Source organism: Diabrotica virgifera, chromosome 6, assembly GCF_917563875.1.
Source record: "Diabrotica virgifera virgifera chromosome 6, PGI_DIABVI_V3a".
Lineage (NCBI taxonomy): Eukaryota > Metazoa > Arthropoda > Insecta > Coleoptera > Chrysomelidae > Diabrotica > Diabrotica virgifera.
Window position 1 is genome coordinate 161,892,882 of NC_065448.1, and position 25,014 is coordinate 161,917,895.

At 34.1% G+C, this 25,014-nt stretch overlaps 2 protein-coding genes across 3 annotated transcripts in view; both read left to right on the forward strand.

Moving 5' to 3' along the window:
* The window catches only part of LOC114335576 (zinc finger protein 227-like), a 102,754-nt gene extending 82,647 nt beyond the window's left edge, over positions 1–20,107 (forward strand). The window contains exon 3 of one of the 2 annotated variants that reach the window (XM_050653336.1): positions 18,394–20,107. In XM_050653336.1, the coding sequence (XP_050509293.1) occupies positions 18,394–19,670 (1,277 nt within the window). In that variant the 3' untranslated portion in view covers positions 19,671–20,107. Of the gene's footprint in view, positions 1–18,327 lie in introns of both variants that reach the window. The other variant, XM_050653337.1, reaches the window with a different exon arrangement.
* The window catches only part of LOC126886404 (zinc finger protein 45-like), a 174,883-nt gene that overhangs the window by 126,851 nt on the left and 23,018 nt on the right, over positions 1–25,014 (forward strand). The window lies entirely within an intron of this gene.

Sequence of the window (25,014 nt, forward strand, 5' to 3'; positions counted from 1 at the left end):
GGAATGTTCCTAGAAGGTACACACAGGACATTGAAAACATTCCTGGAATGTCCCTAAAAGCACACGAACGTCCCTGGAAAGTCCCAGGAAAGTGCTGTGTCAGCATTTTAAACATTCCTTGAATGTCTTGTTGGAACATTCCATGAATGTCTATGGATGTTCTTTGAACATTCACGGTATATTTTTTAGACTGAATGTCTCGTTGAAACATTCCATGAATGTCTTGAAACATTCCATGAATGTCTACGAATGTTCTTAGGAGATTCGAAGTATATTTTTTAGACATTCTCTGAAATATATCGTCAGTGATGTGACAATACCTCCTATATGTTTTTTCATGAGTTTTGCAGGAGACGAAAAACATTTTTTAAGGTCACCTCCTGTTTTCATACGTAAGTTTTGACTTGTTTTGTAGTAAATAGATAGTTGAATTTACTACAAAACAAGTCAAAAAATATATGAAAACAGGAGGTGGCCCAAACAAGTTTTTCATCTTCCACACAAAATTCATGAAAAAGCAAATAGGAGGTGTTGTCACTTCACCGACGATATACCAGAAGTATATGTGGCCGTACCAAATAATACATCCTTGATAAATATAAACATTTTTATTGCACAAAATCTTGTCATATATTTTTTTCCATAATCATTACTACGATGACGATTCATTGTATTGAATTGTACATTACAATTACAATCGGGTCATAACTCTGACCAATGAGCAATTTTAATTTAACCTAAATTACTACTGTTCCTTAAAATGAAGATGAAGAGCTTACCCCATAGCGTCTCTTATCTAATCTAACAGGCACACAAGCACTATGCCTGCTTTTCTAACCGCACTATTCTAACATACACAGGCACACAAGCATTATGCTCTGCTTTTCACTATCACATATCACTCAAACTAGTTCAAAAGGCTTTGTCCTCTTCAATCTTCTAGTTTGCCCAGTAGTATCGAGGAGCTGGATTTCCTCAATATTCTTGTAGGTACTTACAAAGTTGTTGCTTGTGACTTCAAACTTTAAAACAAATCCAGCTGTAAAATATTTATGTGCCTGAAGGCTTTTGTATGCTTTCATCTGTTGCTTAGAGTAGTAACTGTGAGACTCCACCAGATATAATCAACTATTTATAATGGATAAATATCTATAATAGTAATTTGGTGGAATGCACTTTATGGTAAAATCCAATTCTGACTGAATTGTATATGGATCTAAATCCCCAATTATTTTCAGCTTCAATAAATATCTAAAACAATAAAAGAAATAATGTTATTGCTTGCAAAATTCATCAATATTGATAAATATCAGAGAAAAATGAACAGTAAATAAAAATTGTTTCCCCTACCTTTCTCCAAACATCTGGAGTTTCCAATAATAATTTCTTTAAATAATATAAATAATAATAAAATACGACGACAAACAATGAAATGAAATGATATTACAAACATAACCTCTGTAACCTGTAACTTTTTGTTGTATGCCAACCAGAAGTCACGTGGTTTGGATTGCCTAAATACATAATATACACGCGCGGCACATTTGAAAATGAATGCAAATTGAATAGTAAATGGCCTCTCTTAAAATATAGGACATTGGTAGTATGTTCATATGTGGTAACATTCCACGAATAACTTAATCAGATGTTCACCGAATGTTCCTTGAATGCCCAGGACATTCAAACATTAATAGAACTTTGATAGTACATTCCTGGAATGTTTTGTGTTGTTAGGGAACTTACAGAACCTATAGATATAGGCAGCGGAATAAGACAGGGAGACTCATCGAGTCCTATGCTTTTCAATTTAATCATGGATGAAATCATCAAAAACGTCAACAAAGGAAGAGGTTATAGAATGGGAAACACAGAAGTAAAAATACTCTGCTACGCAGACGACGCAATATTGATAGCCCAAGATGAAGATCGTCTGCAAAGATTAGTACCTACACAGATTTAATATAAGAGCAAAAGAATTCAATATGACAATTTCATCTCAGAAAACCAAAACAATAGTAATCAGTAAAGAACCAATCAGATGCAAAATAAAAATTGATGGTATCAGTATTGAACAAGTAGTGGAAGTAAAATACCGTGGAATAACATTGTCAAGTTACGGAGACCTAGACAAAGAAGTGAGAAATCAAGTACAAAAAGCAAATAGATTGGCAGGATGCCTTAATAACACTATATGGTGAAACCGACATATTAACACTGAGATGAAGTCAAGAATTTATAAAGCCAGTGTAAGACCAATAATGACATATGCATCAGAAACAAGACCCGATACAGCCACAACACAAAGACTACTGGAAACGGCAGAGATGAGAGTACTGAGAAGAATTACAGGAAATACACTGAGAGATCGAAAGAGGAGCGAAGATATTAGAAGACAATGTAACGTACAGTGTATAAACGAATGGACACTAAATAGAAAGAAAGAATGGAACAACCACATAACCAGAATGGGGGAGACACGTGTGGTCAAAATAGCACGAGATAAATCACCAATCGGCAGAAGAAATATCGGCCGACCGCGCAAAAGATGGAGTGACAACCTTCCGTAGAGGTATCAATCCGCCAATGAACAAGCAGAATTGCTTATAAAGAGGAAGAAGAAGAAGATCTTTGTCCGAAGAAGATAATAATGAAATTTGTCCGAAATGTTTAGCCAAATTAAAATAAGAGTTGTTAATTTTTAAACATTTTGTCGTCAGATTTCGTTAGTTTCAGGTTTACTTAAAATAGTTGAGTGACAAACTTTTTAGTCTATAATTTTGACGAACACAGCAATAAAATATAATTCATGAAGAAGTTTTCTGGAAAATTCTAAGTCAAAATGTGCTATAGAAAAAAGTTATATTACTTTATAGACGAGCGGCACACCCCAGAAAACGCTTATTTTTCGAAATACCTACTGAAAAATAGGAAAAAAGTTATGTGACTTTATAGACGAGTGGCACTTCCGCAAAAAAACGTTTATTTCTAGAGATACTGACCACGGCGTGGTAAATGGCTAATTTTGGTCATATTTTATGTTTTTGATGGTGCTGAAAACGAGAATTAGGTTTATTTTGAATTTTACGTGGGGGAACATTGTCAAAATCGCAATTTTACCCTAAAAATAAAAAAAAATTAATGGCACTCGTGGGAGTGTCGACAGAAGTCTTATAGTATATAAATTACGAGGTTAATGCATTTTCCCCATCCAAAAAGAAGTGCTATGCCTATATCATATACTCGATACGTATGCCCTATACTATTTATGTATACATACACATAATTTATATATGTACAAAATTTATTTTAGCGAACTGATGACGGTCGCAAATTCAAAACTTAGTGCACAACGTCCCTAAAGAAATTTTCCCTTCAAAAATGTATTTCGTCGAAGCGATGAAGGTCGCTAATTTAATATTTTCCCCATCCAAAAAGTGCACAACGTCCATCAGGAAGTTTTCACGTCAAATATTTATTTCGTCGAAGCGATGATGGTCGCGATAACGATCGCGATGGAAACTTTTTGGTATTAAACTTTTTCCCATCCCAAAAGTGTACAACGTCCCTAAAGAAGTTTTTACTCAAAAATTTATTTCGTCGAACCGATGACGGTCCCTAATTCAATACTTTTCCTCCATCCAAAAAGTGCACAACGTCTCTAAAGAAATTTTCACTTCAAAAATTTATTTTGTCGAAGCGATGAAGGTCGCTAATTTAATATTTTTCCCCATCCAAAAATTGCACAACGTCCCTCAAGAAGTTTTCACTTGAAATATTTATTTCTTCGAAGAGATGACGGTCGCTAATTTAAAACTTTTTCCCATCCAAAAAGTGCACAATGTCCCTAAAGACGTTTTCACTTCAATTACATATACGTACAAAATTTATTTCGCCGAAGAGATGACGGTCGCGAAATAAATCCTTTTTCCCCATCCAAAGTTTTACATTTATTTCAAATTTAAATACTTCTATACAATTTATGTATATGTTACAGTTTAAGTTGATTATCCAGTTGGAGTTGACTTTTCCTAGTTCGAGTCGACTCAAACGGCTGGTTTTATTAAAAGTTGATTATAAATATAAATTGAAGATTTTTATTCAACATTTACAAGTAAAAGTAGACTCCAACTAGTTAAAGTATACTCTTCCCAATGCCATTTAGTAAAAGTTGATTCACGCAAACAACCGATTCTAGAAATTAAATGTTACTGTATATTATGTTCAAATCGTGACATTTATAGTCCAGACTGTATCGTCGCCCCGTTAGGTAAATTATTCCAGTTCGATTTTTTTACTCAAACTTACTCAAAAAGAGGTCCTTATAACAAATCTACAGGGTGCCAGGCGATACCCTGGTCGAAAAATTGTTGAAACAATTTTTTTTAAACAAATTCACAAAAAAAATTCACTTTGGACATTTTTTTACATCATTTGGGTCATTCGGAGCAAAAGAGGTCTTTTGTGATTTTTCTGTAAAATTTATTGTTCTCGAGTTATAGGCGATTTAAAATTTGAAAAATGCGAAAATGACCATTTTCAAGGCTTAAGGTGATACAGTAGCGATCAACAGGTGGCAACAAACGCGGTCCAATATTGCGAAAGTTCTGCGAACTTTTAAAAGTGAGGCAACAGTGCGTCGGTAATTCGACACTGACAGTGACGTTTATACTATCAAAAACAATAATTTTTATACACATAGGCGCGAAATGTTGCCAAGTCGGTGACGTTCGATTTCTTGTTATAAAAAAATCGATTTTTAGTAGTTCCAAGATTACACAAAATCTAGGCATGGGATAAAAAAGTTTATTTGAAGAAAGTATATTTTTTTGTCTTTCTTAATGGCGGTACAGGCTTCTTTTTCAATATTTTATTTAGTTGTAGAGTAATTTCCACATACTAACATATTTCTGAAATTGGGCTCTGTACCGCCATTCTTTATTATATTGCGAATATGTGTGCCAAATATCTCGACAAAATATTCAAAATTAGAGCCGCAATCTTGGAACGCGTTTGTTGCTACCTGTTGATCGCTACTGTTTCCTCTTTATAACCCAGTTAAAAATTATTATTATGAAAGTCAGAAAGTCACCAAATCAAATTTTAACGACCCACCCCCCCTACAAGGTACTGAAGAAATATTTGTCATTATTGTATTACTAATAGCTGTTATTTTTAATTATTAACAATGAGCGCTAGGAGCGTATTATGAGGCGGCTGTCAATGTGAGTGCGACTGAGATGCACCATTGGACGGTCGGAATGGAGGATCTTACTCGCACTCGCACTTTTTCTTGTAGGGGGGGGGGGGCTTAAAACTTTGATTAGGTGACTTTCAGATTTCATAATAATAGTTTTTAATCGAGTTATTATTAAGTAGACTTCAAGCAACAGCGAGAAGCGGAACTACCTGACTTGACAATGGCAAGTGAGATCTTGCCGAAACGTCGTCAAAATAATATCATAAATAGACAGTATTTAACAAATAGGCTAACTAAAATCAATAATAATTGCTATTTTTGTGCTACCAAAAATCCAGAACACCACAGCTTCCTCTCACTAAACTAGGTGTCTAGGATCCCCAAAAACACAAAAACAACAAAATATTGTTCTGAGAAACGCAGAGTCAATACTCTCACTAAAAACACCGCATATCACAGAACAATCTTACTAAATAGTTACTTATATGTATATATATATATATATATATATATATATATATATATATATATATATATATATATATATATATATATATAATCCCAAACCCATTTACCCTAAGGTGTCGGGTGTAATGTCTTTAGTTAGTTGCATGCACAATTTTTTTCCATTGCTTCTTATTCTTTGCTTGGTTTCTTGCTTGTTCTTTGCTGATTCCTCGTGTTTCTAGGATTGAGGTTACATTATCATCCCATGTCTTCATTGGCCTGCCCCTTGGTCTCTTGGTTTGTCTTCTGGCTTCCCATACTTTTTTAACTGGCCTTTCTTGGTTCATTCTAACCATGTGTCCATACCATCTCAATTGGACCTCTTCAATTTTTTTAATAATTGGTTGGACCTTAAGATGTTCTCTGACTGCCTCATTTCTAATCCTGTCTAACCTGGTTATACCCATTATTCTTCTAAGAAATTTCATTTCTATGCTCTGTATTTTCGATTTTAACTTATCAGTAAGCGTCCAACTTTCACTACCAAAAGTTAAAATCGGCACAAACACCGTCTTGTATATGGACACTTTGGCTTTTTGGGATACTTCTTTTTTTGACAGAAACGTACTTTTGATTGCGTGGTACATCCGAGCAGCACTTTCTATTCTGGAACTTATTTCAGTTTCTTCAGTTCCTCTGCTCTCTATTTGTACTCCCAAGTATTTGTAAGTATCGACTTGTTCAAGTGTATTTCCGTTAATTGTTATCTTCGTTTGTTTTCTACTTTTTCCACATACCATTACTTTCGTCTTCTCATTATTGATTCTCAGATTTCGTTTAATTAGTGCAGCGTTCCATACTTGTAAATTTCGATTGAGTGCTTCTTCATTTTTCCCAAATATCACTAGATCGTCTGCGTATGCACACTCTGAGATCCACACTGCTTCTAAATTTCTATGTCCGGCATATAACTTTACTGTTTCTGCTCTAGTTTCTTTAATTATGTCATCCTGTGATGTTGGGGGTTGCTGGACGAAGGCACTATCCCGAACAAACAAACTTAAACTTTTTACATAACTTTATTCTTACAAGGTTAAAGGTACAATTACAACTACGTCGACCGACATTATCGTTAGGATAGGTCAAGGTGACCCATATCTCGGTAACTATATCCCCTGACTACGCGCCAGCAGAGTTCAGCGAACACACTGATCCAACAATGATGTCTCAGGTACTCGACCTTCCCACTTATATCTATTATATTAAAAACAATGCCCATATGTATTACCATATATGGTTATGCTATACGTATTTCAATAATGACGTGTGTTTTGTTTGCAGTCTTGCGAATGAGTTGAATACTTTGAACTTTGCTACTGTCGTAATAAATTATACAAATTGCAACTATAATATTGACCTTATTCTTATAACAAATAAATTAGGAAAATTCCGTGAGGGTTGTCGTGTCCCATCACATCTCTCTGGGCGGGGAAAAGATGAAAGGGAATTTCAGTAACAATTTCCTTTCATCTCTATTTTATATTATTTATGCTGACTGACGTCTCTCCTTTATAAGAAAATTAAACAAACATATTAAAAGAAAATGAGAAAAGAAAAAAAAATGAGATATATAAATATGTACACTGAACCTTAAGTACTAGTAAAAGTCTTATGGTGGACTATTATTACACTTTTACACTATAACACTTTTCAGTACTTATTCTTTTTATATATTATACAGCTTAACGTTATTCTTATGTATGACTACTTGTTTACCCTTTTTCTCAATAATTACGTTAGGCGTTTCATCTTTAATTACGGTATATGGACCCGAAAACAAAGAGTTAAGTTTTGTGTTTGGCTCATTTTTTTATTAATACCTTATCTCCTGGTTTATAAGTTATTTTACTCGTTTTGGCATCATATATTTTTTTTCTGCTGTGTTTTGTATGTGTTAGTGTTTCTCTGGCCTCCTTTGCGGCTACTTGTAGTCTGTATTTCAGTTCCATGGGATAGTCGTCAAAATTATACAGGGGTTCTATTTCGTTTTGAATATTTGTCGGCAGTCTACATATTTTTCCGAACACTAATTCGAACGGTGTATAACCCGTTGCTGAGTGTACTGAAATGTTATACGAAAAACAGAAATATTGCACCCATGTACTCCAATTTGTAGGGAATTTTGATAGTTGTATCCTAAGGTACGCATTTAAATGTTTGTGAGTATTTTCTAAAGCTCCTATTGTTTCGTGGTGATATGCTGTTGAGTTTAGTTTCTCTATTTGCAATAATGAGCATGTTTCCTTAAATGTTCTTGCCATAAACTCTGAGCCTTGGTCTGTGACTATTTTTCTGGGTACTCCATACCTCAGAATAAAATTTTCTACCAATGCCTTGGCTACTGTTTCGGCTTCTTTGTTCTTTATTACATATCCTTCTATGTATTTACTTAGCTCACATTGCAGTGTCAATATATATCTATTCCCACTGTCATCCATCTCAAATGGTCCTACTAGATCTATAAATATTGTGTCGAATGCGCAGGTGACAGTCGATGTGATAGTTAGAGGTTGTTTGGTTATGATAGAATGCTTATGTCTTTGACAATCGTCGCATCTCTTCACAAATTCCTCGATATCTTTTCGTAAACTATTCCAAAAATAATATTTCCTTATATTTTTGTACATTCTATTTATTCCGGCATGCCCTCCTGTTGGTAACATGTGAAAATCATTAATTATAATTCTTCTTAATTTTTCATCTGCTATATTCTGTTTGTCTTGTACTATACATATTTTGATATCTCTTTCTTTAAGTATTTTAGGATCCTTTCTTATCTCTTCAATAATTGGCTGATTCTTATTATTCTTTACTAGTACTAGTTCCTTTATATTCTTTTGTGCGCACATTTGAATCAAGGCTCTCAACGATGCTCGTAGCGCAGACGTTGATCGAGGTTCTTGATATGTCGAGTTTCTCAACGACGCTCGTAGTGCAGACGTTGATCGAAAATCTCGAATCAGATAAATAATATCGTCTTCTTCGTTGTACAATATACTACTATTTGTATTTTCTTCAGCCGAATCTAGCTTCATTGTTTTGCAATCGTCCTTGTCTATCAGTTTTACCTCTACCGCACTTTTCGGGAATTTCAACAATTCGACTACGTCTGGTTGATCAGTCCATTCGTTCTTCGAATCGGCGATTTCCTCCTGCTTTTTCGTTTGTGCTCTCGTCATCACTAATATACTTTTCTCTGAGTCCTTATTTAGTTGCTTTAGTTCTTCTGATGTAACTTCTATTCGTGATAAGGCGTCAGCTGTTACATTTTCAGCTCCTTTCACGTATTTAATTGTAAAGTCGTATTCTTCTAACTTCAATCTAAATTTGGTTAATCTGCTGGAAGGGTTTGTCATACCAAATAGGTACACCAATGGTCGGTGGTCTGTCAAAATAATAAATTCTTTCTGTAGAAGGTAATGTCTCCATTTAGCAATGCTCCATACTATTGCCAGTAATTCTTTTTCTATCGTAGGATAATTCATTTCCGCTTTATTAAGTGTTCTACTGGCATATGCTACCGGTTTGTCATTCCCGTTTGACAAAGTTGCTCCTAGTGCGATGCCAGATGCATCTGTCCGTAGAATAAACGTGTTCTCCTCCGATAAATCTGGGAATTCCATTACGGGGGGTTTGATAATGACGCCTTGAGGCTTTCAAAAGCTTTTTGGCATTCTGTTGTCCACTCAAATTTTACATTTTTCCTTGATAGTCTATTTAGAGGTGCGGCTATTTCTGCAAAATGATTGATATGTTTTCTGTAATAATTTGCAAAGGCTACGAATCTTTTTGCTTCTTTTGCATTTTGTGGTATTGGATATTGTTCCAATGCGGTGATCTTTTCCGGATCTGGTGCTATACCTTTATTCGAAATCTTGTGTCCTAAATATAATAGTTCTTTTTTAATAAACTCGCATTTAATTGGATTTAATTTCAGATTTACTTTCCTTAGTCTCTCCAATACCTTCACTAAGTTCTGATTATGCTGTTGTAGACTGTTGCCAAAGACTATCAAATCATCAATATATATAAACATGTTTTCATAATTTAAACCTGACATTGCCATAGTCATGGCTCGTGAGAAACATCCTGGGCTTGTCTTTAACCCCATCGGAAGTCGTGTCATTTGATATTGACCTCTATCGGTTGCGAATGCTGTGTACGGTCTGGACTTAGAATCGAGTTCTATTTGGTAATATCCTTGGTATAAATCTAAATGTGAAAAATATGTTGCTCCTGATAAAGCGTCTAGGACAGCGGTTCTCAATCTGTGGTACATGTACCACTGGTGGTACATTTCATTTTTTGAGGTGGTACACAAAACGCAAAAACAGCCAAAATCAGCACCACTATTATAGTTAATTAGATCACCTAGTTAGATATGTATTTCAGTTAGGTGGTACAAAAAATAATAAAAATATTTGGTGGTACATGACACAAAAAGATTGAGAACCGCTGGTCTAGGATTTCTTCTATGCATGGTAATGGAAATCTGTCATTCTCAATTTTGTTGTTTAGTTGTCTGTAATCTATCACAACTCTCCATTTCTTGTTTCCATTTTCATCGTTTTTCTTTGGCACTATAAGTAGTGGAGATGAGAATTCTGATATTGCATTTTCAATAATCCCGTCTTTTAACATTTTGTCTACTTGTCTATTTATTTCCGTTTTTTGTCCATGTGGTAATCTATACGGTTTTGTATAAGCAGGTGATACTCCTTTTTGCAATTTTATTTTTGCTTTGTATACGTCCGTCGTTGTGCATGGATCGTTTTCTAAGAAAAACACATCGGAATATTTTACACATATTTTTTCTATTGCTCTTTTTTCCTCTAGCGATAAATTTGTTGTGTTTATTATATTCAAAAGTCTTTCGGCACGACTCACCGATTGTTTTGATTCTCCCATGTGGAAAACGTCGAACTTGTCTAATCTTTCGACCTTCGGTCTAAAATTCTTAACAATTATTTCTCTATCATTGATATTTAATATCCTTATTGGTATTTTTCCGTCGACTGGTTTTGAGACTGTTCCTGCCGAGAAAATTCCTTCCGCTATCTCCTGTGGTATAGTTACAAAATCTCCGTAGTGTGTCCCGATCTCGAAAAAAAATAATTTTTCACATCTCCTAGGTATTATTATCGTATAAATTTCTCCCATAGATAGCATTTCCAAATCTCTTCTCATTCCTTCTACATGTAACGATAATTTTAAGGATTCGTAATTTATTGTAGCAAAATATTGGTATAAAAAATCGCTACCAATAACTCCATCGACTTTATTTGTGAAAATCTTCATAACTGCAAATTCCTGTGTCAACGTTATCTTCTCTGAGTTATCTAATATTTCAAGGTCACACAATAAGGTTCCCCTTGTATATACAGTTTTTCCGGTAACGCCTCGCGAGCTAATACGTCGGGTTTTGTTTATATCGGTGTAGTTTTTATCTAAACATTCTTCAAATAAAACGCTGACTGTTGCGCCAGTGTCAATTAATAGTTTTTTGCGTTTTCCTCTGTAATAAACATTAATATAATTTAATCCACTTGCTGTGGAATTATCTGCCTCCATTCGATGGGCCACGAAAAAATCTACTTCTTGTATTGTGCTTGTGTGTGGCTGCTCTTGGCGGGGCTGCTCCTCTGTTGCGAAATATGCTCCTGGTGAATTTCTGTTGCTGGGGTTTCTACCTTGCGACCAATTATTATTTCTCCCTCGTTGACCATGTCCTGCTCCTCTGTTTCTTTGAGACCTACCTCTGTTATGATATTGTCTTACTTCGTTTCCATTTGTATTTCTATTATTATATGTCTTGTTACCTTCTTTTCTCCTGTCAAAACTATTTTTGTATCCGTTTGTTGTATTTCTTCTTCCGCCTCTATATGTTTTATTCATGTGGTACATTCCTGCAGTTTCCGTTCGAGTTAGCGATTCTTCGTTCTTTGCGCTTGTTATCGCTTCCGCTAAAGTGCTAAAGTTCTTGGCTTTCAAAATTGTCTTTATCTTGTCATTTTTTAAACCGTTAGTAAACACGCTTATTGCAATTTTTTCGTTTACTTTGACCAGCACTTCTTCTGCATCTCTGTTTCCCTCTGCTTGTGCTATTGTTAATTTAGCCATGAGCTCCTCTAAACTTCTTCCAAATTTTTCTATTGACCTATTCTCTTGTTTCGCTGAGTTGATCTCCGCTGACAGAACAGGGATAGATTGTTTTACTAGAAACTTTTCTTTAATATCGGTTATTAGTGCCGCGTTTGAGTTGTAAGTAGTCTTCAGTCGTAATTTTGCTGCTTGCGTTAGTTTCACCTTCAACAGGTACTTTGTTAGTTGCGGTTTTCCCTCATTATCTAAAAATTCATCGTACAGTTCAATTGCGTCTATGAATGCTCTAATTGATTCTTCGGTGTTTCCTATGTGAGGGATCAGGTTCCCTGCTGTTTTCAGTTCGAATTTCTCTCCCATCTTGTCGTTGTTATGTTCAACTTGTCTTTTCCGTAGTTCTGTTTGGACTTTTTCGATTTTTTCTCCAATTTTTGCAATAATATCTGCAATGAATTTGTCTTCTGCTGCCTTACAGCTGTCACCTTTGTATATTTTATGCACCGTCCTAAACTGTTCCGTGATAGTCCTGAGTTTTTCCACCCATTTATCTGTGATTAGCTTATTTTTCCTTCGTTCTATAGTGTCTTTTGTGAGATTCCTATTTAATATAGTTATATCTTCCAGAATATGTTGAAATCTTTCCTCGAACATAAATTCGGCTTGGCCTGACTACGTTACTCAATAGTATATGGCCTAGTGTCTCGAAGTCTCAATTACTTCGTAAAGCTTATCATTGCCGTTAAGTTTATCAAATATAACAAAATATAACATATAAAATATTATAATAAAACATAAATGTAACTAAAATAAAAGGATCAATAATATTGGATAACCGTCAATATTTAAAGTGTCAGTAAATAAGTAAGTGAGTAATTATATAATAAAAAAAATAAAAATGTCAATATGAAAATTAAAAAAAATAGTCATCAAACTTACTTCATAAGCAGTTAAACTGTATTGTATTAAAAAGAAAAATTACTCACGAATATGGGTTCATGTGTCTATGCATTTGGTCCTGGATTCTGGGCGTCTAACCTCAGCATCTCCATTGATTTAGATACTTCCTGTCGGATGTGGCGTCGAAGCTGCTTCTTCCATCGTCGATACAGTAGCCATCCGACGATGATTATGGCCAGGCTGAACGATACAATTCCCAAAACTCCAGGGATTGATAGCTTCTCGTTTTCGCCGGTTTCAGCTGTCACACCTCCGGTGTTGCCTGCTTGGTTTATGAAGATCTGTTCCTCTTTTTCTTTATTCTGGTTGTTTCCCATCTTACGTGTAGACCTGCATACCTCAATCTATATGCGAACCAGAAAACTCCATTCTTTAACTTAAGGCACGGGTCGCCATGTGATGTTGGGGGTTGCTGGACGAAGACACTATCCCGAACAAACAAACTTAAACTTTTTACATAACTTTATTCTTACAAGGTTAAAGGTACAATTACAACTACGTCGACCGACATTATCGTTAGGATAGGTCAAGGTGACCCTTATCTCGGTAACTATATCCCCTGACTACGCGCCAGCAGAGTTCAGCGAACACACTGATCCAACAACGATGTCTCAGGTACTCGACCTTCCCACTTATATCTATTATATTAAAAACAATGCCCATATGTATTACCATATATGGTTATGCTATACGTATTTCAATAATGACGTGTGCTTTGTTTGCAGTCTTGCGAATGAGTTGAATACTTTGAACTTTGCTACTGTCGTAATAAATTATACAAATTGCAACTATAATATTGACCTTATTCTTATAACAAATAAATTAGGAAAATTCCGTGAGGGTTGTCGTGTACCATCACAATCCAAGACAATGTTAAATAGTATGGGGCCTAGGACTCCTCCTTGACGTAGCCCTTCATTTACTATGAACTCTTCGGATTCCATATTATCGGTTCTGATTCTGTTCCTTGTATGTCTATATATACTCATAATGGCTTGCCTGAGTTTGATTTTCACACCTTTCTTTTTTAAACATATGTCAATCACCTTCCTTGGAGTACTATCAAATGCCTTTTCTAAGTCTATAAAGGCTTGGTATAACTCGGTGCTTGAGTTCCGTGCATTTTGTATTAATTTCTTGATAGTAAAAATGTGATCTTGGATGCTTCTGCCTTTTCTAAATCCACTCTGTGATTGTTCCATTTTAGAATCAACTTCTTGTAAAAGACGTTTTTCTAGTATTCTCTCATATACTTTGGATGGGATGCTCAGTAGTGTTATTCCTCTGTAGTTGCTACATTTGCGTCTGTCACCTTTTTTGAAAATGGGTAGAATAACTCCCACTTCCCAATCTTTTGGTATTTGGCTCTCACTCCATGCCTATTACACTTTTGTTAGCAGTTCAATGCCCCTTGTCGCCCATGTTTTTAAGCATTTCCGCTGTGATTTTATCAAATCCAGCCGCTTTACCTTTCTTAAGCTTTTGTATGATTTCCTTTGTTTCCGCTATAGTTATTTCGTCTTGAATTTGTTCTTCCTGCTCTACCTCTTCTGGTTCTTCTGTGATAATGTCTACATCGTTTTGGATATTCAGTAGATCCTCGAAATATTGCTTCCATCTCTCTAGGATGTGGTCATTGTCATGAAGTAAGTGTCCTTCTTTGTCCCTTATTTGCTTTGGTGTTTGTGGAGCCTTTTCGATTCTTAAATTCTTCAGGGTTTTAAAAAATAACTTTTCGTTAGAGTGGTAGTCTTCTTCCATCTTGTTTCCGAATTCTTCCCAACTTTTCCGTTTCGCTGCTAGTACCATATCTTTGACTTTGATTCTTTGCAGTTTGTATATTTGGTAGTTGCCTGCGGTTTCGTTCCTTAAATAATTTTTCCAAGCTATCTTCGTAGACTTCACTTCTGCTTTTATTTCATTGTTCCACCAGTTTGTACACTTTTTGTTTCTGTTATTTCTTGTTATCCCGCATACTTGTTTACCACCGTTTAGGAGTGCTTCTTTCAGTATTTGCCAAGTTTGGTCTAAGTCACCGTCATGTTCAGCGTGCTCTGTTAGGTAGTTATTAACGTAGTTTTTAAACTTGTTTGCTGTCTCCTTGTATGCTAGCTTATGTGACCTGATTACTTCTATAGTAGGTGTATCATGAGCTTTACTTGTTTTCTTGGTCTCTTTCGTTATTAATTCTTGTCGCACTCCCAAGCTGGTCCTGGCTACAACTAGATAGTGGTCACTATATAATTCAGTTCCTCGTTTTACTCTTACGTCCTTAATACATTGCCTTGCTGATCTATTTACTAACACATAGTCTATGATGGATCTTTCGCCTCTACTTTTGACTTCTCTTGTATATTTATGTGCATCTTTGTGTTTAAAAAACGTGTTCATTATTATTAAATCATTTTCTCTGCATATATCAATAATACGTTCCCCATTGTCATTTTTTATTTCTTCTCCATATGGTCCTAATACATCTTGGGTATGTTCATCTCTTACACCCACTCGACCATTTAGATCCCCCAGTACTATATTATTGCCTTCTAAACTGTATTATTTCTGAAGCCTTGTCCCAGAATATGTCTTTGCTAGCTGCTCTTTCGTCATCATTTATTCCATATATAACGATAATATTGACTAGTTTGTGTTCCTCGGTTACCAGTCTTACCTTTAAAATTCTTTCGGAAATGCATTCCCAATCTTTAATGTTCTTTATTAGGTTGCTGTGTATCAGGCAGCCTAACCCTTCTTTTGCCCTTTCGCCAAGTGACACTCCACTGGTGATGAGGAAGTGTCCATTCTCTAAAAAGTGTGTGTTTTTTCCTTCTTTTTGGTCTCTGTTATACCCAGTAAGTCTATTTGATGTTTCTCGAATTCTTCAGCAAGTTCTACTTCTTTGCCGTTGATACCTCTGACATTCCATGTTGCTAATGTCCACCCTTTGGGCTTTAGCACTGCTCTTGTGGGTTTTAAATAGTTACTGTTTATATTCTCGCTCGTTGCAGACTGCATTTTTATGGGTTTACTCTTTCTTGTCTCTCGTTGCTCACGTCCTTGGTCATTATTTATTGATCTATCTTTGTCTTTATCTCTATAATTGTTCGTGTCCATTGTCATTGCCTCGTTTGTCATAGTATTTCCGGCATATTTGTTTACTAGTTTTTTGACCCCATTTTGACTAGTTTGTTCTCTTTGTTGTCCCATTTCCAGCCGACCTTGTTGATCCATATTTTATTTCCTCCAAGTCTTACATCGCTTCCTTTCTCCTTTTCTTCTTGCGCAAGTTTTCTAATTATTTTCTGAATTTCTCTCTCTTTATTCGTAGTATCATCATTGATGTATACTTTTCCTTCTTCAACATGTCTTAGTTTGGATTTATTTTTCATAACCTTTACCTTCTCTTCATGTTCTGCTAATTCAATCAGACAGGTTTTCTCCCCCAATTTGTATGCATTTTTAATTTTAACATCTATCTTCAAATTGTGTTTAATGAAGTTGCTCTTCCCTCTTTTAAGACGCTTTGATCGTATGTTTCAATTGCTAGTCCACTCATGACTACATTGTTCTTTCTTCTTTGTTTTTCCATGAATTCAATAGTTTCCTTAACTTCATTTAACTCCTTTTTGATTTCCATATTGTCTTTCTTCAGGTCTTTATTTTCTTCTCTTAAAGTCTGGTTATCAGCAATTAGTCTTTCTATTGCTTCATTACTTCTGTTCTGGTTTCTCCTTATTTCTTTGATGTCACTTGCCAGAATGTTCATCATGTCTATTAATTTATCCAGTTTTGTCTCATCATGGTTATCTATTGTTTTGGATGAAGTCTTGGAGAGTTTTCGACTCTTCGTTGACCTTTCTTCTTCGTTATCTGAACCCTCATCTCTTGTCCTCCTTTTTGTGCCATCATCCGTTGTTCCGTCAATGTCCAGACATTTTTTATTTTCCAGGTATCTGTCCATTTTCGGCGCCAAGCACTGCTTTCCACCTCAACAGTGCAGAGAAAATGCCTACCGTTTCACTGTGATACTTTATTGTTTTTATTCTGTACTCAGAAATTCTTGTCAGTTTGGCAACGTCGCTTTAAAATCTGACAAGATTTAGATGTAATTACCGGTTCAATTGTTAATACTTCACTAATTATCAGTTAACCTTGTTTATTTGTTTTTAACTCACTCAAATGTTTTTTAATGTTTTACGGCCAAACCTTATCACTGTCATTAACATATTATAATTATACACTTTGTCTAATTTCACTAAATTATTTCTCGTTGTAACTCTCGAATTTACGGGATAATCACGGACGAAAAATAACAAAGTATTTTACCATACACTACCACGTTGCCACCTCCATATGTTATATGTACTTACATTATTTGAGGATGTAGAGCCAGTTGTTAAACACTGCCATATATAAAGAAATTTTGTCCTGGTACAAATCGTAAATATAAATTAAATTAAAAACTATATAAAAATTGCTATAATAATCGAGTATAAATTGATAAAAAATAAAATATTTTAAAAATTGTGTATGACAAATGGCATTTTACAAAATGTTGTCGATTTTTATTTAATTTTTTTGAATTTATACGGAAACGTCCCCACTACTGAACCAATTACAATTTTTAATAAATGTTTTATAAATTTTGAAATAGGAAAAATCCGAAATGAGAATAGAACAGTTTTAATCAGTGCAAAGTTTTTTTAGTCTATATTGAAAAAATCTACAAATTATGTATTAAATTAAAGAAGAATTTGAATTATTAAATTTAAATTGGTATTTGTATCTAAAGTGAGTAAATAAGAATAAATTTCACTGAGATGTCTTACATCTGATTTTTGTTTATCGAATTTTCTTCTTGAAAGATATAAGCCATTTCTAAAGAGTCTTTTGCTATATGAGTTCTCAGAAGCTAGTATTTTGATAATCCATTGTATGACCGACCCTCTTTAGAAACATGTTCTGCTAAAGCACAACGTTCAGGATGTAGTCTAGAATCACTTCTATGAGAAACTAGTCGAGATGATAGAGTTCTCGAGGTGATACCTATATAGGACATATTACAACTATGACATGGTATACACTACACATGACACTAATACTCATGTTGTGACTGGCTGAATGACATAAAGTCCATGCCATAAAAAAAACTTAATTTTTTTGTTAATTGTCATTTTTGACATTTTTGACCTGGGGTAATTTCCCCCCCCCCTTGATCATCCGTGTAACAAAAAAAGGTTGGTCATCGGAAGGTTAATAGAAAGAAAACACAGTTTTCACATTTTTATTTTGATTTGCCAAGAAAGGGTGAAACTCACACGTAAACAATGATATTTCTCGGGACTTTCGGCCCGCGGTAATAATGTAATCTTTCATTCTGCGTTTAAATTTTCCAAAAATATTGGTTTTTTCAGAATTAAAAAAATTAATGTATTTAAGTAATAAGATCGAATGGAAGAGTAAAACTTGAAAATAGGGCAACAATTTTATTTTATTTATTACATTCCTTTATTTCTGCAATAATCTTTCTGTTCCAGTAAAATGTTTATAGTTGATTTGTATTTTAGGTTGTCCCCAGGAAGAGAACAAACCTAACATTATGGAAACGTTACTTTCATCTCACAAAGATACAGGTCAACATGATAAAGGAAAAATATTAAATAAAAATGTGAAAGTTGGGACTGGACAAAGACCTTACAAATGTGAAATTTGTTTCAAGCAGCTCACTACTGAAAGTCATTTGAAAAGACATTTGAGTAGACATACTAGTGATAGACGTCACCAGTGTGAAATTTGTTTGAAGCAGTTTAGTCAAGCAGGTACTTTGAAAACACATTTGAGAACACACACTGCAGAAAAGCCTTTTAAGTGTGAAATTTGTTTGAAGCAGTTTAGTCAAGCAGGTACTTTGAAAACACATTTGAGAACACACACTGCAGAAAAGCCTTACAAGTGTGAAATTTGTTTTAAGAAATTTAATCACGGTGGAAATTTGAAAACACATTTGACAACACACACTGGAGAAAAACCTCACCAGTGTGAAATTTGTTTGAAGCAGTTTTATCGAAAAGATAATTTGAAAACACATTTGAGAACACACACTGGAGAAAAACTTCACCAATGTGAAAAGCCTCGCCAATGTGAGGCTTTTTTCCAGTGTGAAATCTGTTTTAAACAATTTAGTGCAGCAGGTAGTTTGAAAATGCATTTGAGAACACACACTGGAGAAAAGCCTTATAAGTGTGATATTTGTTTGAAGCAGTTTTCTCGGACAGATCTATTGAAAACACATTTGAGAACACACACTTTAGAGAAACCTCACCAGTGTGAAATTTGTTTGAAGCAGTTTGGTAAAAAATGTGATTTGAAAACACATTTGAGAACACACACTGGAGAAAAGCCTTATAAGTGTGATATTTGTTTGAAGCAGTTTTCTCGGACAAATCATTTGAAAACACATTTGAGAACACACACTTTAGAGAAACCTTACCAGTGTGAAATTTGTTTGAAGCAGTTTTGTCAAAAAAATAATTTAAAAGCACATTTGAGAACACACACTGGAGAAAAACCTTACAAGTGTGAAATTTGTTTGAAACAGTTTAGTGAAGCAGGTAGTTTGAAAATACATTTGAGAGTGCACACTGGAGAAAAACCGTACAAGTGTAAAATTTGTTTTAAACTGTTTAGTAGTTTAAGTACATTAAAAGTCCATTTGAGAGTGCACACTGGAGAAAAACCGTACAAGTGTGAAATTTGTGTTAAACAGTTTAGTGAAGCAGGTAGTTTGAAAAAACATTTGAGAATACACACTGGAGAGAAATCTCACCAGTGTGAAATTTGTTTGAAACAGTTTTATCGAAGAGGTGATTTGAAAAAACATTTGAGAGTGCACACTGGAGAAAAGCCTTAAGGTAATAGAACTATTAGTTGACAGTGATCCAGAAAATACATACAGTTGAGAGTGCACACTGGAGAAAACCTTACAGTACACAAGTGTGAAATTTGTTTTAAACTGTTAAGTAAAGCAAGTACATTGAAAGTCCATTTGAGAGTACACACTGGAGAAAAACCGTACTAGTGTGAAATTTGTTTTAAACAGTTTAGTCAAACAAGTATAATGAAAGTCCATTTGAGAGTGCACACTGGAGAAAGACGTACAAGTGTGAAATTTGTTTGAAGCAGTTTATTCGTAGAAGCGTTGATTGAGGTATTGGAGAAGATATCGCATGTTACGAAAGAAAACGAGACCTCTGCTATATTCGCCTCATAGATGGCAGGCCAAAAGCCATCTAGTGAGCAGATATGTGAATCTCTAACCCTTAGAAAGATAAAGAAATTTGTATAAAATTCTACTTGTATTATTTTTGGATTTGACCACAAAACGCTACAATCGACAGCGTTGCCAGTTCTAAATGTTTTGGAAATATTCGGCGTCGAAAATATTTATTAGTCCAAGCTGTATAGTCGCCTCCGTTATGTAAATTATTCCTTTTCGATTATTTTGCACAAATTTAATCAAAAAGCGATCCTTATAACAAATCCACAGGGTACCGGGAGATACCGCGGTCGGAAAATTGTTTAAAATTTTTTTTAAACAAATTCACAAAAATTTTTTTTTCACTTCGAACAATTTTTTTTAGATTCTTTGGGTCATTCTCAGCAAAAAAGGTCTCTTGTTATTTTTCTCTAAAATTGATTGTTGTTGAGTTATACGCGATTTAAAATTTGATAGCTAAAATAACCATTTTCAAGGGTTAATAACTGGGTTAAAAGGGGCGATACGAATCTGGTCACATCAGTCAGGTAATAAAAATTGTAAGGAAACTGGAAACATTTTTTTTTAATTTATAGAAATTTATTTATATCGTAGTAGGTACAAGTATAATATTAAAATACAAAAAATATATCTTATTTTATTGTAGCACAATATATGTGAGAAACACTTTTTACAAAATGCATGGTTGTAATTTGATTGTCCTTAAGATATTGTAAAAGATTCTCCAAAAAGCGCTTTCTCCGTAAAGTATGCGAATTCCTCGATTTTATAGGAGTATTTATACTGTTACATTTGATATAAACCTCATTTTGAAATTTAGTCAAAACTGTCATGAAATCAAAAATTGATGGCGAACAGTAATGAAATGAATTGTTAAAGTGTGAATGGAAAGATTCACAGGCGTTTGTTGTTTGATTTAATTCGGCACTAGCATCCGCCCAAATGTTTGGGGGAAATTTAGATTCTTCGGAATAGTCCAGGGCGCATCTGTTTTGAGATGGACGTTGAGAGGTGACTCAAATTTTTTTGCAGAAATTGCTTGAAAATAACTCAAATAATAATATTTGAGTTATCCTCCCTCTCAAAAAGGTCCGGAACATTGTTTAAATAAACAAAATGTCAAAAAATTAAGGAAAAATTCGATTTTTTTCTTCGTTTTTGATTATAACTTTAAAAGTATTCATTTTCGAGAAAAGTTGTACGGACATAAAAGTTGCATAATAAAATTTCCTACAATATAGATTTGGTTAAAAATTTAAAAAATAGTCACCCTAGTTGCAAAATAGCAATAATTGCGAAAAAACCATACAAAAACAAGTATTCGCATTTTACGTTTTTCAACAATTCATGCTACACTTAGGACCTTCATATTTCACCCAGAAAAACTTTATAATACAGTAAAACAATGCTGTAAATTTCATTAAGATCGGTTCAATTAGATTTTGCAAAATAAATTTTGCAATCCAGCTTTCGCAAAAAAAATTCAATTTTTCAAAATGTTACAGGATTGAAAATAAAGCAGATAGCAAGTTGAAATTTTTTTTGCTTATAGAAGTGTACTGTACCTTTCATTTGCAATTAAATTTGCAAAATTAAAATCGATTAATTACCACGGCGTCAGGAAATTTTTGAAATAAACAATAATTTTTGGTGCTACGCGCAGGACAGCGGTGTTCGATTCACACAAGTGGATTTCCACCAAAATTTCTTTCAATCTTTATCTAATATATTATTTTCTTACTCTATATTTTGTTGTATTTTAATATTTTAATTCCACAAAAATCAAACCAATTTTATTATTGTTTGTGAAATATTGTTTAAACAATTGCATATGTTTAAAAATAATAAACGTTTATTTTTTAAGTTAAAATATATGAACAAAGAAAGTTTTGCTAATAACAGTGTTATTTCAAAGGATAGAGTATGTGTTTTTATTTTACAATAAACAAATTTATTTATTTATATCGAAATTTAATAAAAATTAAAATGTATCAATCATTATCAAAGGTCATTGTAATGCCCAATCAGAGCAAACTATCCGCTGTCCTGCGCGTAGCACCAATAATTAATGTTTATTTAAAAAAAAATCCTGACGCCGTGGTGTTAATCGACTTTAATTTTGCAAAACTGCAAATGAAAGGTGCAGTAGACTTCTATACTCAAAAAAATTTCAACTTGCTATCTGCTTTATTTTCAGTCCTGTAACATTTTAAAAAAATGAATTTTTTTTACGAAAGCTGGATTGCAAAATCTATTGAACCGATCTTAACGAAATTTACAGTATTGTTTTACTGTATCATAGAGTTTTTCTGAGTGAAATATGAGGGTCGTAAGTGTAGCATAAATGGCTGAAAAACGTAAAATGCGAATACTTGTTTTTGTATGGTTTTTTTCGCCATTATTGCTATTTTGCAACAAGGGTGACTATTTTTTAAATTTTTAGCTAATTATATATTGTAGGAAATTTAATTACGCAACTTTTATGTCAGTACAACTTTTCTCGGAAATAAATACTTTTAAAGTTATAATCAAAAAACGAATAAAAAAATCGAATTTTTCCTTAATTTTTTGACATTTTGATTATTTAAACAATGTTCCGGACCTTTTTGAGAGGGAGGATAACTCAAATATTATTATTTGATTTATTTTCAAGCAATTTCTGCAAAAAAATTTAAGTCACCTCTCAACGTCCAAATGTATTAATATTCTTACAGATCCGCCCTGGTCTAGAAAAATAATGATCAGTTAGATAGTCCGCAAACTGTATAACTCGCGTATCATTTACGCAAAAGATACGTGCCCAACCGTCTCAATAAATAATCAAGTACTACAACAAAAGGATGACGTAAAATACCTAGGTATGCACTTGGACCGCAGATTAACGTGGAAGAAACACATATTCACGAAAAGAAAACAGTTGGGTCTGAAACTCAATAAAATGTACTGGCTGATAGGAAAAAGGTCACAACTGAGTTTGTACAATAAAATTTTAGTATACAAGGCAGTGATTAAGCCAATATGGAGCTATGGTATCCAACTGTGGGGATCTGCGTCGAGATCCAATATCGACATCCTGGAGAGATTCCAATCGAAAACCTTGCGCATTATCACAAATGCACCGTGGTACATGCCCAATGAACACATCAATCGTGATCTCCAAATGAATTCTGTCAAAGAAGAAATTGCCAGTTACGCCCAAAAATACGACATCCGACTACAAAACCACCCCAACAGGCTAGCGAAGAACCTAATGAGACCCCAGGCAAACAGAAGGCTAAAGCGTCACACTTCAAGCGATCTACGAACAAGATTTTAAATTTTCAAAAATATTTTATTTATTATAGAGTTTTATTTATAGGGTTTTATTTATTAGTCACAAATAATTTTGTTAAGTACTAAAATTATGATTTTATAGGTTATTGTCACTGGACAGTCTCCTGCAAGTCTCTTTTAATTGTTAAACAATTTACTTATTGTAATCATTATTACAGATTGTAAATAAATGGGATATGTTAAAAAAAACATACAAAAAAGTCACTAACAATATTTTTATCTAGGAGAACCATACCAAAACACAAACGCAACCAATTTCCGATATCAGAACTTTTGTCTTTATATTCATAAGATAAGCCTAAACTTTGAATTTTGCGCCACCAAGATTGCGTTAGGTGAAATCTGCACCCATGGATTATGATGTCAGTCCATACATATTTCACGGCATTGTGAATAATAGTTTCGAAGTCTAATACAATTTTTGTGGGTCGAAGAAGCAAATTATGTTCAGAACACAGATTTTTAACTTCCTGTAAGCACAACTTGTATGTTAACTCGCACTTATCTTTAAGTAAGCAGAATAATAATGGAATGTAGTGTCCATCAAAATAACCATGCACAGTAAAAAGTTGTTTAAAAAATTTTGTGCAATATTGGAAAGTTCCGTCCATGTATAAAATCTCTGATTTAGCTAAAACTGCTAAATTTGCTTTACATCCCAAAACAATTATTCCTTGTGAACATTCATTGTATAGAATAAACTCTTAATTTTTGGATGTCTTGTAATTATGATGAAAATCACTAAGGAACTTGTGTACTTCCTCTGCGTTGCGCGGTATAGTCGGATACGTTTTTCGACGTTGATTGTACATATTCTCCCTTATACATTTTAAGTCGTTGCAGGTTAAAACACTAACGTGGTCTGTTTTATCTATAGCACTTCGAATAATTTTTGCTGGTTTTTCCACTATATCACTTTCTGCTTTCCTCTTGCATGCTGCAGTAACAATTTGTCTTGATATTTTTTGTTTGGTTTCTGAGGGGTGATTATGCTGGCCTTTCACTGAAGTAATAACTAAGTTTTCAATCGGGCCCATTGTGTAAATAAACACTTTTGAACATTTTCGATTGGCACATCTCCACACTATTTCATTAATCATTTCAGTTTTAATTGTTCGATGTATAGAAAATTTATAATGTTCATATAAAATTTGGCTCTGCCCTCGCTGACTCGACATAACTTCAACATTAGAAAACATATTCGCTAACAAAATTTTTTCACTTGTTTGCACTTCAACCTCTATATTGGAACTGATGGATCGCCCGAAAATATTAAATATGTACGAAAGTCATTAAATTTAGATTAAAAGTTACTTAGTGCCTACCTAATTAGGGTCGTAGTACCTGCGCTTGTTGTGACCACTTTCTTACATATTTATTTGTTACCTGCACTTACCGTAGGGTAAAAGTATTAAAATGTGACCAGATTCATTACGCCCGTGAAATTTGCTTTAAATAGTTTAAGAGTGCACACTGGAGAAAACCTTGCAGTACACAAGTGTGAAAATTGTTCAAAACTGTTTAGTAAAACAAGTCTATTGAAACTACATTTGAGAGTGCACACTGGAGAAAAACCGTACAAGTGTGAAATTTGTTTTAAACAGTTTAGTAGTGATGTAACGAATATTCGTATTCGAATTCGCGA